The sequence below is a fragment of the Myzus persicae genome, unplaced genomic scaffold (genome assembly GCF_001856785.1).
Source record: "Myzus persicae strain clone G006 unplaced genomic scaffold, MPER_G0061.0, whole genome shotgun sequence".
NCBI classification, from domain to species: Eukaryota; Metazoa; Arthropoda; class Insecta; order Hemiptera; family Aphididae; genus Myzus; species Myzus persicae.
This window is the reverse complement of record NW_019104128.1, coordinates 53,773-73,076: the sequence shown is the minus strand read 5'-3', so window position 1 is coordinate 73,076 and position 19,304 is coordinate 53,773. Positions and strand designations below refer to the sequence as shown.

Here is a 19,304-nt window from a genome sequence, read left to right as displayed (position 1 = left end):
ATTTGCTTGATTAGAATAATTTTAAAATGTTCAACAATCATCATGTTGCTGTAGGTACTTACCTTAAACTTGAAAACCTAATGTAACAAAGTATGACTTATTGCAGAAACAGAAAGTTGCGAATTGTGTCGTTGTTTTTACTTATACAACTTCCTAGATGAATTTATCAAATGAACTCAATATAGGCGTTACCTATAGTAAATTTTCAGAATACCTTGTTACAAAATCTGCAATCTGCATTTATTTGTTACGATCTTGGCTTAAGAATAGGCAGGTTTATCGTATGTGAACCAGTGTATAGCACATAGATACAATCCGGTTGATGTAATAATCCGGTTGTTGACAGATTGACATTGTTTATCACCGTACGTAGTTCACATGACTTCTAACAAGAAAAAAAAATTTAAGAGAAGAGGGAAATACTTAGTGTTGGGTTGTTGGTTGTTACCACACCGAAAATGTAATAAAAACAACAAATTACATCTTTTAATGACTGGTATAATGTTTATGTATATATTATTTTGTATTTACACGGCATAACTATACATGCACATTAAATTTTATAAATAAAAATACAAACAATATCGGTCCCAAAAAACACATGCAAATAGCAGCGGTGTCGTTTTCTATATTATGTTATACAGAAAAAAAACGTAATTGATAGATATAATAAGGAAATTAAGTTATACTTATTGTCTACAATTAAAATGTTGTGTATATAAGTTAACTTAATGTACAATTCAATAATATATGCGCCAGCAATGACTTATTATTTAGGTAATATATAAAAAAAAATACGTTCATAAATAAAATATATATTTATATTTCGTTTAATGAGCAACAATCTGAGTAGTGAATAGCTTTACTAGAATAAAACGCGAACGCGTAACGGGTAAGAGGGCGTAATATTCGTGAATGGCGTGTCGATAAAAATATATAGCAGAATAATAATTGATCGATCACATTCTCAAAACTAGAACAACAATGACGTAATATTCAATATTATGCTCATTTTTATTAAATAGGTTTACTGTCACTTCGACTTTGTACGATTATTTCTTATTATTAAAATAAACACACGTCGTATTTTAATGTCGTTTCCGTCCGTTTACTATCTTCCGTCCGAAGATAAAACGATGAAACAATCAAAGAATTCCCACGTAAAAGGAAGTAGAGTAAATTAACGATGAATACAGTGTCGTGTCGGGGGCCCAGTTTACAAATGCCTTCGACGACGAAGACACGAACTTGACCTCCTAATACAATGACCAATGTGACGTGCAACCATAACGATTTATTAGATTTTGATTTGATGATTGAATTTGTGACGGAAAAAACTGATATTTAGAACGAAAAATGTATGTTGCGGTGCTATGATTATTTTCATTATTAAAAAGTGAAATAAGCTATCGATTACACGTATATATTTTCTAATCATTAAAACGTTAAATAGGAATTCATCATTTACCTATTTTAAATCGAATCATCCTACAGTCAATGTTGTTACATATTGTAATCTACTAGATGCAGATGCCGAACAAAAACATATAGGTGAATTTGAGCAATTTTTCGGTAATATACTACGCCCTATTGCCCGACAGGCGGTCAGCGTGACCGGTTAAATCTATTGGTAACACGACGACGACTGACGTTCGATAACACAAGTAAACTTTGTATATGGTACAATGAATCTATGGGGAGAGGAGCGCCTAATTAATCGACAACTTGAACAGTGGCGTAGGCGCTGAACGTGACCTTTTTGGGTTCGTCGTAGGTATGTTGATAGAGTTGGCTCTTATTGTTTTTCTTGATCACTGACTTGAGATGTCCGCCATTTTTGGCCTGTTGTCTCTGCTGCTGGTGGAGCTGCTGCTGATAAAGCTGTTGCTGTTGTTGTTGCTGTTGCTGGTATTGGCCAAGTTGGTGATGTTGGTGGTGGTGTTGATGGCTGAAGTATTGATAGAAGTTGGCGGTGACAGATTCGCCGACGCTGTTGCGACGCCGGAAAGCTACTGGTTGCAAGTCCTGTAGTGGTGGTGACTGATTACCAGAAGTTATCTCACGGAGTTTGCCGAAAAACCGGTTGCCGAAAGATGACGGCTGCTGCTGTTCGATGTTCGGATACCGGCTGAATGCCACTGGCGGAGGATGTGATGGCTGGACAGCGGCCAGTTGCAACGGATGTTGTTGCCTTCGACCAGGGCCTGTGCTCCTGCTTCGAGTTCGACTGCTGGACCGAGATGATCGTCTGTGTTGTTCATACCGACCGTCCAATCTGTCGTAATCGGCTGTTGACCACAGTCGGTCCGAAACGACGGTTGTTGGCGATTGGCCGGAGGGTGACTTGGCCGGCGACTCCTGACTGGACTTCCTTTCCGGTTCCGGACTGGCCGGCGGCAACACAGCGCAATGGTTGACATTGACCCTAATGAACTGGCCCCTGACCACCTTCTGTTGTCGCCTGTAGTCTTCGCTACTACTTCCTTCACCATCGTCCGGTTTCACCTTGTATTTCCTCCTTTCCGGTCTCTGCGGAGGTGGTTCAATGCCACTATCACCATCGTCTCGGTCTTGATTATCGTCTCCATAAGATCGGTCTTTGATCGACGGCCTTGGAGATTCGGGAGTGCTTATACTTATGATGCTCGACTGAGACGAGTCCCTAGAGGTTGAGTTAGCTGCCGCCACCACAGGTCCCGCTGTTACTTCAATGTGCGTCACTCCGTCGGTATCGGTCCGCTGCACCAGGTTAAATCTGTTCACTTCAGGCATTGCCGTCAGCGCTATGTTTCCACCACTGACTCCGACTTTGCGCCTTTGCGACGACAACGGTCCACCACCACCGTTCGTGTGACCAACCCAAGGCTTCGGCTCCAACTTAATACGCCTGCTGAGCTCCTGGTACGCCCGGCACACGTCCTGCAGCCGGTTGTCCCTGCTCCGGACCACGATGGCTTCCAGACCTGCGGATGGCGTCCTCCTGGTTTTGATCACCCATACTGCGATACCGGGTAGTGCTGCTGCATCTGTGTGACAGAATGCCACATCAGTCAGCCCATATGCCTCCCGACCAGATCCGTCAGCCATCTCCGTGGAGACTGCGACTGGTGTCTGTCCACCTCTCAGTGAAGCGGCATCTGCGTCATCGCTGTCTTCTGAAACGCCACTGCTGTTGGCACTGTCCGACGCTGCACCTGCCGCCGTTGATACAGCTGCTAACGTTCCTGTCTTTCTCTTTGCGGGATCATCGTATGAGCCTAGCGACGCTAAGTCCTCATCTGACTCGAAACCCTCGTCGTCTGGCCGCTTCCTCTGGTACGGAACAATCTCCAGCCCAGCATCCCGGCTGCATGCTACTGTACACCGGCGTCCCGGTAACCGACCACGCTGTTGCTGTTTCTTGCACAGCTGTCTGACCAGCGTGGCCAGGCTGTCCGAGTCAGCAGATCCTTGGACGGGGCCCCGACCTAACAGCTCGCAGTCAGCCGTCGTTATCGTTGTTGTCACGCTCATCGTCACCTGAAACAACAAAATACAGTCATCAGTTAAATATACAGATTAATATATCAGCCGTATCTGAATCAATTAACGGGTCACTTTAAGGATTGTATTATTTTCAATTTGTATACAACATTACCCCTAATGAAAATAAAATTATAATAATATCGTATACATTTAAAACAAACATTTTGTTGATCTAGGTATAAATTTCTTTTTAATATATATCCATCTTTTTTTTTAATACTAGGATTATTTTTCTTATTTTAACCCTGATGTTAATAGTTTATACTTCATTTCATGGAACGGATATCAATTTGTGTATTCTCTAGAATGACATTTAAGTCAATTATTCATTATATTATTTTTTGTATATCACCAAACACCGTTTGGATTTGACTAAAATGACTTTTGGTTAAATATTTAACCACTGTATACCGTTGTAAATGTTCTATATGGGTTGAAGTTTATTTCCAGTGACTAGTTTTTCGTACAAAAAACGTCAATTGTATTTTTCTAGTTAAGATCACGCATTGCAATTTAAAACATTTAACACTGATAATATAAGTAATAATGTGGTTTAGTTATTATTGCAGTGGCAATCAGTTGACTCTCGTACTCGATACCCGCAGCACCTAATGTTAATTTGATGAAGATTAATTTTTGGTATAATTAATTTTAAGCGGTTTATGTGTTCTTCTGTAGTCAGTAATAATAAAAGAGAATGTGTCATTGGGCGGAGGATATATGTAAATAACCTTCGGGTGGTGATTGATCGGTAAGAAAGTGCCCCACCAGCGAATAGAACCGTGAAACGTACAACGACCCACAGATAACCGTTGGTTTGGTCGGGAGGGGTTCTCCTTGTATCTGCGAAGGGTAAAGAAACTGGAAACTGGCACTGTTTTCCAGTGACCCAGAACAGCATAGAGTAATTTGTAAAAAATGTATACTGACAGTGGTTTCTATACCGATTTAAACATTTTTCAAATTCTCAATGTTGCACTTTAAATTGTTATGGCTAATAGATGAGCTGTACATTTAATTTATGAGTACAGGAGTTTAAAATGTACGAGGAATAAGCATGAAATATGTTATGATATAAAATATTTAAAGAAAAATTCAATTTCTCCTAATATATAAACAAACTAAGTGTAATAACTTGCTTCTTTGTAAATACACAGTAAAGTAAATAATAAATTTACTTTTTATGTTTGACATAAATTAATTTTTAATCCAATTTTCATTTTATTAAATTCATTGATTTTTAATAGAAACGTTTGCTAATTAGTTCTTAAATAATATAATTGTATACTTTATTGGTATTGATTAGGTAAAACAAAAATATTTAAAGCAAAATATAACAATCGAATGCATGTATTACTAGGTATATGATTTCATATTTGTCAAGTATCTATGAAGTATTATATGTGTACCAGTTTTTGGCTCATTGCTATAATTCATGTATATGTAATCAACATTTTGTTTACAACAATATTACTATAAACGACCATACAGTTTGGTGTATTCATTTTTTATGATATTTTATATTATAATTGTTTACGACATGGTTAGTTACTATTTTTGAATGTGCGTGTTTCTGCGTGTGTTGTCATACTAAACACGTATGAACGATCTTCACTGCAGGTTATCGGACGAGTAGGTTATCGGAAGTAGTCACGTTTGAAAATAGATCATATTATCCTGCAGACAGTTAGTCGGACCTGGATCAAAGCAACGGTATTGACTCGGACGTAAACCCATTAAGCCTCCGTACACGGCCATAACAACATTTCGATGATAGGTCACAAACACGAGTAAACACCGTGGTGGTAATCCATTTCGGTATTCGTACATCTTCCTTTCCGGTTGACATTTGTATTTGTATTAGTCGGATGAATCTTTTCTGTTTGTTTAATGGATAAAAAAAACGCGTTTCGAAATACTTGTAGACCAGACGACAGTTTAATTACTGTTTAACTGGAACGTTATGCAACACCGTTACAAAAAAAAAGCATGGATCTACCTATACCATCATTCTCTCTCTGTCCTCTGTCTCTCTTTCTCTTTCTCAGCCCGTTTATTTGTAGGTGTGACCAAAAGTAAGCCATCGGTTGTTTATCGCGAGAAACGTATTATATTACACACGTTAAACCTGACTGACGATGTTCACGATTATATTTATGTATATATTTAATTATTTAACATTCGATACATTCGTTGAAGTCTCCGATCTGTATTTATACGTGAGTTATACCTACCTACCTATTTTATAAAAATCTGACGTCATCCGGAACAGAATTGGAGGGAAAAACTTAGAATTGTATTCTTGTATTGCGATACTTGCCGTCTACATATTATATTGTAACAAAATATGCTTTTGTTCACTTTTGGTTTTCAATTCAAACTTTATTGGTTTCCCTTGCAATATTTCAAAAATTACTTGGAGACTGATAATATAGGTAGACTATAAGTAATAATACCGGTCTAAGTTTTCATACACACTTGGAATGCGACGGGGAGTCAACTATTTGCGTACGATAAACTAGAGAAAGTGTTACGAGTGTACTGTGTACCCACTGCAGTCTGCAGACAAAAATGCATCAGCCGCAGGTTTCCATTAACGAACAATATGCTCTTGGGTCAAGTTTTTTTGTGGTGTTCGTGGTCTAGTGTATGTCTAAAAGTACGTCGGGTGCAGAAATATTCAACTAAAAAATTTGCACTAAATTACATTTACCGACTAAAGAGCGTTTACCGTGATAATTATATTTATAATACTATGTATATTAAAATGATTTCTCAATTTGCGCTTACAGAATTCGGACCGTAGTCACCTGACGTACTAATAGTGAGATAGCGAAGGTCAAAATGTACTGTGAAAAGAACGATCCAAAACGAATCACGTACCCATACCAATTCTTCATAACTCATCATTTATCAATAACGCTTCCTAACGATTAATTTTGGGACACCGATGGAGGTCGTATGCTACTTTTAAAGATAACGCTCGTGATCAGATTTTAATCGGTTGTACTGTTTATTTAACGATTAACATTAAGCATGGCATTGCAATCATCTGTTTTACAGCATAGGTCTCTTCGGAATATTAAGAACGATCGAAATCAGTCGAATCAGATTAAGAACATTCTTCGTTTCAAAGACGTGTACCTACGAGTCTATATGAATAAAAAAAGCTGTCGGTGGAAAATTGTAATTTATCGACCGATAACATTTTAACTGCATCATAAACCGATCGTTTGCCGAGTACAATTTGTATAAAACTAAACGCATACCTATTACCTATACTCCATATATATATATATATATATTTATAAATATAATATGCTCACTGCAGCAAAGAGTTCACAACAATTTTAAGTGCATAAAGTTTATGCGTATATATTTATAATAAAACATAAGGTTTTCAAATACATCGATATAGAGTGAGATTATTATTCTAGCACGCATATCATTATAAATTATAATATTATTCCCATATCTAGAGAACATATTATTAGTAATGTAATACAAAGAACTATGGCGAATGTAAACAAATTTAAAACGAAAACATCGACTGAAGTTCCGTGGCGATCGGATTTTATCAGCTGCAATTATATGCCTATACATAATATTTACCATGCTAAACGGTTCTCAAACACAATAATATTGTTCGTTTATCACGAAATCACTTTCGTCGTTGCTTATTATATCGACCACCTATTATAAACTATATTAAGTCGACGAGATTGCCACATGGCTATCTTCTTCTTTACTTCTTGCGTCGTGATCCATCCGTTTTCGTCGTGTCATCAACGAAATAGATGCCTCCAGAGTGACGTAGTTATACAACATTGTAGCTGTGTTCTCGTTTTATTTTTTATTTTTTCACTTTTATTATTTTAAGTAATAAATGACCCGTGAACACAGTGCTCACGAAATCGTCACACACATATAGTCCGAAGGTTCTTAAATTGCTCTTATTTAATTTTTTAATTTTTATTTTTCGAGCAATATGCTCACAAACACTCTATAAATGGCTTATGTGTGATGTAATGTCGTCCACATGTACAAACACACGTAATTAGCCGTAATTGTTCATCGCCCACCATGTTACGCCATCTGAATAATAATTATACACCGTAAACCAGTACGGATTCATAATAGGCAATCCGTAATATTATCACCAGAATCAGGTCGATATGGCAGATCAACTGTGTAGAACTAGTATTAATTATAACGCACTATACTACATTTCGATCGTATATTGTGTTCAGTGTAATGCCAAAGATTTGAAAACAATAATTTGTTTATTTCGTCTCATAATGATGACACAATTCCTGTACGATAATTGAATACATATAGGTAAATAGGTAACGAAAATATAAACATTACGTCACTTATATTGCTAGTTTCTCTACTAAGCTCTTTAATACTGTATAGCTATCGTAAAATAAAATACTTCACATAATATAGAATATACGAATAAATTCGTATTCGAAATAACGAACGTTTATAGGAACTTAAGCTTAACGATCATTCGTGTAAACCATATTTAACAATAGATTTTATTAGGCATCTGAAGATTTAAAATGTATACAAAACCAGTTGAAGTGTAAATTGTATGAAAAGCAATAGAAAGTGTTAGTAGTGTCAAAAAAAAAGATAAATAATCATCTGGGCCCACACACCAAATAACCTGTCGGCAAAGATTCGTCAGAATTGTGAAATTTGCGTAATTGTGAACATTATATTATATATTAACCGCCTTCGGCTTTTGTATAGCCTTTTATGCACGACCGTAAACCAAACTCTAAGTTTTATGTATATTTAATATTCATCATGAATGTGTAATTTAACGGTTTCGCTCATAAAAATGTATGAAATATTTCAGATTTTATTAAAACTTAAAAGCGTAAGCTTTAAAATACTTGAAGTTTTATTTTTACTATAAACATAATTTTAGGACCTTTTTTAGGATTAAATTTAAGTTTTATAAACATAAAATGTGTCACTTTAATCATATCATGTCTCAATGGATTAATAAGAAGCTTTATTTAATTCGAAATAATACATAGACAAATATTTTATTCAATCGACTTTGGGGACTTGCCATTGGGTCACATCTAATATTCATCCATGTTATGTTAATAATATATAAAATGTTTGGACGTGTTCATTGAATAATATATTATACACTGAATTTATTTTATTAAGTTACATCATTTTTTTTTCATCTTGATTGTTTTATTTTTTAAATTATTGTTTCTAAAATGATTTGTCCAAAGTCTTTATATAAAAAAAAACTGTTACATAATATCTTTGGTGGTATTTTAACCATTTGATTTTCCTTATGAAATATTTTAAAGTCAAATGTAACTCGTAGCCCGTAGGAAGAAATTTGATCTGTAAGCTAGTGCAAGGGTATTACTAAATTCGATAATCTATTATTTCGGCATGACTACTCGTTTTGACTATAATATAGTTAGGATCAGAAATTAAATTAGATATCATATTGTCTGCATAATATACCATATTATACTATTATTGTTAATATTTTCGAGTACCTTTGATGCACCTATACATACAACGAATAGTATGTATTTTGTCGAATACAATTAACATTCTATTGTCGCGGTACTCACTAAACATTACTCTTACTTCAAATATTTGTTTATAGTTGTTTAAATTGTATAGGTAAGGAGAAAACAATATGAAGTTTCTGCAGTATAAATAAAAATTAGAAATATGTGTGTATTGTGAAAGTTCGGCATACTTATAACTACTGCCGGCGACAGCGTGACTGTAAATACATATTTTATGATCGAAATGATATTGAGCTTTTTTTTCTAACCACGGGTAAACCTTTGCGGATTTCCTGCAAAGCCGCAAATATTAATCGAATAGGTTTTTTTCAGTCGGCGGTTATCACCACTTGCATCTAAGGCGTTGTGCTCGTTTATAATATAAAATATGTACTTACTGTAACTATTAACTATATCCAAACACAATGCCTCACTCGCCGAGTACGATCGTATTAGATTTGCTACAACATATTATATTATTGTGAATACATAATATTCGTTAGTCGTTGTGCTAGACGGGCCGCGTGTCGAGAGCATAATAATACTGTGTAGGTACGTGCGATAGGAAACAGTCCTAATTTTCCGTCGGACCGGAAACAATAATACTATCGTTACTACAACAGGTGTAATCGTCAACGTCGCCGTCGTCGTTGTCGGCGTCCAGGAATCCCAACCTACAGCCAACGTTTCCGGAGCAATTTGTGCAGTGTGCGCCATCCGTCGCCGAATGATTCGTCAAACTCGACCTTGTACCTACCACTTTCACGGTCGGATATCATCGCCTCCCCCTTCCCTCACAACACACGCGCATGCACATTGCACACATGCCTGACTTAGGGAAGATTCGTACAGGTACCAGATTTTACCTTTGGCGGCGTTCAACACTTGCGCGCACAAATTACAACAAAATATGTACGTATGTGTAGAATGTAGATATAGTAAGCACACCCGACTGCAGCGAGACAGGAAATATGTGTGATGGATAAAACGACGACACAAAATCTAAACTCTGGATAGACTGGCCGTCGCAAATACCGGCTGAAAAGTCTTGGGCTGCCCGTGGCAGAATTGGATTTATCGTTCAGACGACTCGTGCACATGTCGAGTATCATTGGTTCCCCTCAGACTGCATTATCGTATTTATATTATACTATATTATGTATTATATTAGAGCACGATATCGGTCGGCACATGCACTTTCTAAACAACGTATAGACGATATACCTATACGCGCGTTAACGAAATAACGTCATTAAAATCGCATTTGTGCCGACGATGTGGTATTATTATTATTATTATTATATAGCTGCAGAGTGCAGGTAAGTTTATGTCTGCCACAGTGAAGACAGTCACGGTTGTCGAATTTCCAGCTCAAACCACGTCGTCGCCGTCACAGTCCCGATGTCCGGCTTACCGTCGGACTAACCATATTGTATAATAGGCTGACTGCAAAGCAGAAAAATTAGAGTGTGGCCATATACAAATCCAAAATCTCGAATCCTGATTTGTCATTAATTCCCCGAACATGTGTTAAGTGATCGAATTCAAAGTGTCACTAATTGGTAGACGAATATCGACTTTCATAGTCTTACGAGTGACATATTTAAGTTGAACTTTTTTCTACAACGATAACAGTGTGTGACGATAATGTCCATTGAAATCTCAAGAGACATATCCCTATTGTTGAAAAAGACTACATAATTCTACATAATATGCGAGTAGAATAGTATACTTATAATTTTAATACTTGTAATCAAGTATTAATTTTAATATTCTATACACATTTCTGATTGTAATCTTAACGTAAAGGATTGTTCATTTAAAATTCCAATATTTTAATAAGGTATATTAAAAGAATAATAGAACATGTAATTTTTTTCACTCTTTTTTTATATTTTATATGTACCTAGGTATTTAATATGTAAAGGTACAGTTGGATATTTGAATAAGGCGGTTTGTCACCCTTCTCCTCCATCACTTGCACTAACAACCATAACTTGGGCCAAGTCAGTCAGCTGCAGGTCGCTATATGTACAGGGCGTTTTGAAGCTGGGTGAACAAATAACCGCCATACCTAGTATTGAATCCATTAACATTTGTCAAAAGAACAAAACTACATAACTAACTTCTACGCTGCACAATATATTATCATGTGAGTCTTTTAAATTCATCTGAAATTATTTGTGTATTGTGTTCAGGTGAAACGAAATACCATTTGTTCAAACACACACTGCATGCATTTTTTTAGACAATGTTTGAATAGCAAATAGACCGGGTGTAAAATAAATTTTAATGCGCAGTTAAAGAAGTGATGTGCGTTAAGACTGCATCGCCTTTATGTTTTCTGAAGACATGATATATATATACCTACATATTACATTAGTCGTTCGAAAGCATCATATTATATTATTTGTATAAAAAAGCAAATTAAATATAATTCAATACCACACAGATATTAGATACGATAGAATTTGTAAATTGTTATCGTACAGAAATCGCTAGCGAATGCTGCAGCGAGTATAGCGCATAATAATATATAAAACGACCTACTTAAAAGTGACGCATATAATGTGTCCGACTAGCGTTTTCATGGTAAAGCGAATATCCAGTAGCTTCCAACAACTATACTGTAATAATATACTATAATATTACCTACGTTTCGTTTTGTGCAAATTGTTAAAACAATGCTCGACAATGAAAATTCTTAATTCATTAAATTATGTTAACACTGCAATTTGCAAGCAGTTAACGTATTTTTACTTACTGTTTTACGTAGCAAAATTAATATATTATTATTAAATCCACATGATATTATCAAGTATTAAAAATCTCATGTTTAAGTGATACGCCCATGATACGTCACATAGCACAATAGAATTCATAGTAGATACAATAATAGTAATAATTTAAAAATACCTGTGGTATAGAGTTACATACAATACGTTTTTTAAATTGTTTTAGTTAACAAGATAACAACAAATTTGCACCTAGAATAATAGTTTCGTTTGTTAAAACAATAAACAATAAAAAATAATAATAATAAAACTATCTGAATTCCGTTTTTGGCTGGATTTTAATGGATAGTGTTGTGCAATGTGCATAGTAAAAAAAATAGCCGGAGAAGAATCCGCATTGACGGATCAATTGTCTTTCGACGTCGAATTCGATGGCAGAAAGTTAAAGGAGAAATGTACACGGCCACGGCGTGTCCTGCAATCCTACATATATGATAGATTATAAAATTCTATAATGCATTTTACATTTTCGGCCGTTTCACTGTAATCCACTATGAAAACATCAATCTAGAAACATTTTTGATTCATTTGTAACGCAGACAATAAGTGCATAGTGCGTGTAATGAACAGACAATATAATATGTGATGTCTAGGTCTCGTCTGGTCTTGATTTCGTAGTGGTGTCCGTCAAATTCTTCACCAAATCAAATCCTCTCCGAATGACTTTCAAAGATAGAATAAACACACTATGTAATTTTAAGCGTTTAGATAGTTTTCACAGCAAACACGTTTTAAAACCATTAAGTTAAAAAATTATCGTATACCATTTAATATCGGTTTACTGAATTCGGTGTTTTGGCAATTAACGCTGCATTGAACTTTCTACTTAATAATATGTCATTTTAAAAATATTAGCCTGTACCCTATACCTATATAATAAGCGTTTATCATTATAGTATTATATCAAGTATAACTTTTTTTAACCGCTCTGCAGTACAGTAGGTATCGAGTGTACCTCGTCATTGAGGTAAGTCATAGTAAGAATTAATTATATAAACATTTGGAGAAAATTTTAAATATTTTAGGTTATTTGTTTGTTTTGGAATTACAACTAAATTAGAAAATCGATTGGTGATAAATTGTTATTTTACGTGTGGAATCGATTTTATCAAAAACTGGTTTTGTATAAAAGTTCCGCTTTTTCCCGGATATTTTGAAAAGTAATGAGATTTTTTTTATGCAGACCACACTCAAATTTGAAAATTGAAACATTTATTGCTTCAAAAGGTGATGATAAGTACAAAAATTATGTATTTATAAACGCTGCTAATTATTTACAAACCAATACCCAATAGCTATTATGTTATTAAATGATGAACACTGCATTCAAATTATAGGAACACATCACAACCATATTATATTGTGTTATTGTTTATACTATATTGACTGAATGGGAATCAACTTTAATCACCATAGAACGAATTTAAAAATCTAAATTGTTTGAAATTTGAACTTCCAATCCTGCAATTGGAAATAGAAGAAAGTGACATTGACGATTGATTAAGTTATGTTGATTTGTCAAATTATACTGAAAATAATTGTCTACATGTGTACAATCAATATATAATTTTCAATATACATATATGAATTTCAGACCGTTAGGAAATAGAATAACCATGCTTTTAACACCGTATACGGAATTATTATAGAGGTATATTAAACGGTATTACCAGTATTTCCAGTAATACACAACGGTTCGCTGATGCAGACAAAAATCCACGAAGAGTTATCGAATACCGATCGGGAACAAAGTATTATTTCATAATAAAACAAATTATCGTTCGACTTTATTGCACAGTTCTGTAGAATTTGTCCTAGATGACAACCATATGCTGCATTAACTGCTCTCCAAGAGTCCAAGAAGACGAAATTTTCAATAATTGTGCGTAGAGTTAAATTTTAAAAGATGATTTGTCACTTTTTTCAATGTTTCACAGGAATCATCGGTGACATACTACGAAAATAAATACTTGATTTTCCGACGGTAAAAATATTCAGTAGGATGTACACAAATAAAATTCACGAAACCAAAATATTTCTGTTCACGATTGACAAAGGAGAATATATTATGTGGAGTGTTAAACAAAATATTTTTATTTTTATTGAATCATTTGATTTTAACAGAATATTCAAAGAATAATCAATTTATTATGAAAAAGTACTATAAGAGGATTTTGTTTATATGATATATAGAACAAAGGTTTACCAATATACAGCGTGTGACCATGGATCACAGGTGTAGGTATGGTAACAATCAACGATATAATATTTATATGATTACACTTAATATTGAAACCAATACAGTCAATTGTCTGTACCTGTTAATATTAATATAATTATTATTATATTTACTTAACACTTAGATTACTGATTGAAAACCGAATAGATGCACACCGCATATTAAGTAAAAACTAATTAAAATAAACTTGAAGGTTTTTAGTTTTGGATTTTTGGTGTACCTACTAAAATAAACTGGTTTCGTAATGATGTGTTTATAAATATTTATTTTAAACTAAACTACTAATTTTCTCCAATTTACACTTAAGATGAAATAAAATATCCAATATTAAAACAACATTAACATAAACGATAATTACTAATAGGGCACATTCGAAATTTTTCAAATATTCAGTGTGATTTTTAATAATATATTTTCAGACCACGTATATCTCAAAACGATAGTAGCTATCCGTATTCACTCGAAAGCGATCTACTACTATAAATACTGATATACTGCCACACTGGCATTCATTATAAATTATAAAAATATGTTCTACAAAATATTTTAAATATTTTAATTCGATAATTTCACCCCATATAACCTAGCCGTTTATGGTAGTAACATAATACGCTCAGTATTTATCGCCAATAATATTGTCACGATCCGTTCGAGCACGAGAATTAAATTTCAAATTTATTCACGACGATATTGGACATGGTGTATAATACCGTATAATATTATTATATAGCAGATCAGAATTATCAGATACAAAACCGTACAATTTGCCTTTAAAAAATGTAAAGCGCGCACGCGTGCACCACACTGCAACAGACATGCAATCTATTCGATTATTATTATAATAAATGAGGGCGACGGCAAAAAATGAAAGTGATATAATTTCTCTCTTGATTACAGGATATCCGTCGACGGTCACGAATAAAGTATGCGCGTTCGTTCATAAATACGAGTCGCGAACTTTCAGTCTTTTCGAAAACAGCTGACGGGGTGCACGCGAGTGCAGGTTCCCGAAACCAACCCGCCCAAAAGGATTTTAAGACGATTGGGGGTTTTGCTGCTGGTGCGTATCACGAGCATAAACTTATTTAATTAAAATGACCGATCTCGTTGGAAAACCCATAAATCAACGGATCGTAAGCGGAACGGCGAATATTATTGTTATTGTAGGTGCTCCACTGCTCGAGTTCTACGCTGCAGTGACGGTCAGAAGCCGTCATAGGAAGAACACGATCATCGCGCATAAATAAGTACGCAATACGCACAATATATATGGGTAGGTCAGGTATAGGCTGTTCGTCGGGCCGCCTACGAACGGCGATTGTAATAAATAATTACGCATATTATCATCGTTTGGCCTAATAATATTATAACATTGTCTCGGCGGCGACGGCGGCGGTGATGGCGGGCGGCGGCGGAAGCGGTGATCGAGTACTAGCCGCACTTCCGCCCAGTTCCAGTCGGATTTCCGCGGCGACTCGATCGGACCGAGCGGTTCTAAATCCTGACCGCAGCGGATGTAACGACGATCAACGTTCGTCACGTAGTCGTCGCCGTACCCCATTGTACCCGTACACGTGTACTACGAGTATATTATATTATTATTATTATTATTATTATTATTATTATTATTATTATTATTATGTATACAGTGCCAAAATAATAAGTCTCCCGTCCACCGCAATCGAGTTCCGATTGTTACCCACCCGCCGCCGTCGCTGCTGTTTTCTTCCCACCGCGTCACCACCGGGTCGCATGCATACAACGTGCGGTGCGACCGGCAGTAATTAAATGGCGGAGAAAAAATACATCGTTATTTTTACAATCAATTACTATCGTTTTATCGGGTCGTAATTGTCGCGTGCGACAAATATTATTGTGTACGACAAATGTGCAAGCGCGTATAATATACATTAATATTATGTGTTTAAAGCGAATAAGCGTGGACTCTGGCTCGGGAAGGAGGCCAGTGTGTCCGAAGCCTACATTCCGACGCTGACGGCGGTCGTCGGTCTTTCACCGGAGCCGGTGGACACGCGCCAGTTATATTATATTTCTTTTTTATCATTTTTGTAAAAATAATATGTTTTGACCGATCGATTGTAGAGAGAGAGAGAGGGACACCCACTTTTAACCCGCCGAGACTTTTAACCGGAAAAAAATGTCCATGCGACAACCGCGGTAACAGGCGTACTCGTATGTCCACACTACGAGTATAATATTATTCTCATAAAATATTATTGAGGCAGTATTTGCGACGAATATACAATGTTTTTCAATCGTTTCACCAGCATTATATAATTACGAATGTCGAGTATATTATAATATCATGCACGAGTTTGCCTTCCGTTTGTATTTCTATATATAAACATTTATGAAAAAGCATTTCCACCGACGACGACGAAAAAATTGTCACATATTAATATTATGTATAAAGTCTCGTTTAATTACAAATGACCGTTAATGCAGTTAACATTGCTAAACTCGTTTAACTCATCGAGTTGGTCTCAAAAAAAGCACCTATGCCTAATTAACAAAATATCACTTTTGTCAGAATCGAGTGTCTCTTCTAAGTCCAAATAATATTATGTCTAACGACTAATTAGTATAATAAGTATCTAATAAATAGGTAAGGTTAGGTTAGCTTATTAGAGTTTTAGTTTTTTTTCAATGAATTACCTATCATTTTATATTGTTATAATGTTATGTGACTTATGTACACTCAACAGTCATCCCAATTAGTAAATGTCAATTAGTTAATTAGTACTGTCGTTTGTCACGTTATACCTACCTTGAACTTATTTTGAACATCATTCGTCCTTCGTTGATACAGATTATAGTCAAAATATAATATTATACAGACATATAAGAAGTTAATTATAATTGAGCTATCTATGCAAAAGTATCATAATTAATTATAATTTAACTATAGGTATGTACCACACAATCAATTTTTTTTTAAATGTTATCAGTTTACAATGACGTTTATTGTTTAGAACTTAGTGACAGCTAAACATTTACATTGTCTTAACTCATAAGTGCACATTGATCTGAAAATTTTTGTGGGACGGATTCATATACGTTTAACTCGTATTAAAACGGTGTACCTATCTATAACAAAACCTAGTTTCAACGCCATGCACAAAAAAAACATCGAGATACAGTGAAATCGTGATATTCTAATGTTTGTCAATGTTTAGTATAAAAAAGCACACACAGTTGCATACTGTTACACTATAGGTAACAGCTGGTTTATAATGTTATGTTAAATGTAAATAGTGTACCTATACATTATTGTAATTTAATTAATAATATTATCATACGTCTATGGACTACGAACACATTGTGTATGAATCGCGTGACCATCTACGGGTTCTCCGTTCACGTTGATTGGGAACCAACGACATTGGTCTTTTCACTTTTTTTTCTGTGTGTTTTTCTTAAACAAGTAACAACAACAATTTTTTTTAGCTAATTTTACTTAACTTTTACTGGATTTCTATTCTTACTAAAACAAATAAAATTCATATTAATAGATAATCCCTATAACAATCGTAAGAAGTATTACCTTAAATAAAAAGGAATACACTAACTTTAGTGTTAAGTATTAAGTAGTATTAAGTATAATGAGTTTATTTAAGTAATTAATTTCGTTTTATACTTGATCCTTGTGTTGAGGTATAAAAAGCTATATATAAGAAGAACAATGTTAGTTCGACATTAATTACTATTTTTTTTAAATTATTAACAGTATTATTCATAGTTACTAGTTAGAAAAATTCAAAGAATATGTTCGACAGTACGACTTTAAAATAAAAATTAACATTTAGGTAGTTATTAAAAAAACAAAACAAAACGTATTCAGTGTAACGTAATAGGACAAAAAAATCCAGTGATTCACTTAGTGGTCCCTAAGTTTGTTTAAACATGTATCATAGTTCATCGTAAAGCATAAAATAACAATAACAATAATAATAATACGAATAATTATTCATAGAGCGTATCTACTTGTGTATTGTGACAATAATATTCCCGTTTATTATACACATAGCCCAGAAGTAATGTAATATGTATAGTGCTATTATACCAATGGCCAAACAAATGTTCTGTAGTCCCATCGGTTGTGAACGTTTTTAGTTGTTTTCGTAACCATGTAATGTGCATTTTTGAATTTATAATTATTATTTATTTTACTACATATTTTATCAGTAAAAACAAAAACTTTTGAGCCTCAGAATCCTGCAGTCAACCGCATACCAATGTACCATAATTCCGTGGTCTTGGCCATCTTGTTGTACATTTCGATTGGAGTAGTTCTCACTCAATTCGTGTTCTTTGAAGTACGCGGTCAATAAGACCAAGCAATTGTGATACACAGGAATACAACTAAAAACCTAAACTTCGGAAAGCCGAACCACAATGTGGGTCACGTATTTTTTTTTTTGTTTTATTCTTAATTGGTCGGTGTAATTATCCACACATTCGTGTATTTCATCAAGGCTCTCTTCGAAGGACCTTATACATGCATTTTTGACAATCGTTTATTTTAATATATACCAGCTACCTATATACCTACATAAACGACAATGACAAACAAACCTGTGTTCCTGTTGTTGTTGTTTTTATTTTTTTATTATTATTTTTATTTATTTTTATATTGCTTCTCGACCAGTCGTATTTGTACGAAAGTAGCCGACCGTGGGCCAGGTTCACTTGTGCCACGTCTGTCACAGGTTGAATATTTTTTTTAATAGAGGAAACTGAACGTATATTGTAATACGAAGTCAATAATTTACATCCCTATCCAGGAGGGCAGTGATTTATCAGTAGGTACCAACTACAAAAAATTTTCCGGAGATCTAAAAAAAGACTGAAGTAGCCACTAGCCATTGCAAGGTCTTCTGTGTATACGACCAATAAACGTACAAATAAGACTGTATATTTAGTATATAATATATACCAACACCGTTTGATCAGACACAAGTGTCAGTCGATAATGGATTTTTAAATCTTAATGCATTAAAAAAATATTAATAATAAAAACCAACCAAGCTTCATTACCCCGATCGGTCGGTCTGCATACAGAACGTTAGAACCAGTTTACAAAATGCATAACTAATATGAAAACGAAAATCACTGGGAACTCTTAAAAAATTCACAGTATTGTGAAGTTTCAATTGTTGTTTGGAA

At 34.7% G+C, this 19,304-nt stretch overlaps 1 protein-coding gene across 2 annotated transcripts in view; it reads right to left on the bottom strand.

Moving 5' to 3' along the window:
* Positions 1 to 688: 688 nt before the first annotated feature.
* Positions 689 to 19,304, bottom strand: part of LOC111039034 (hormone receptor 4-like) — a 30,926-nt gene continuing 12,310 nt past the window's right edge. The window contains exons 1-2 of one of the 2 annotated variants that reach the window (XM_022322313.1): positions 14,197 to 14,213; positions 689 to 3,519 (exon numbers count right to left, since the gene is read on the bottom strand). In XM_022322313.1, coding sequence (XP_022178005.1) covers positions 1,714 to 3,513 — 1,800 coding nt within the window. In that variant the 5' untranslated portion in view covers positions 3,514 to 3,519; positions 14,197 to 14,213 and the 3' untranslated portion in view covers positions 689 to 1,713. Of the gene's footprint in view, positions 3,520 to 14,196; positions 14,214 to 19,304 lie in introns of those variants that run through there. The other variant, XM_022322312.1, reaches the window with a different exon arrangement.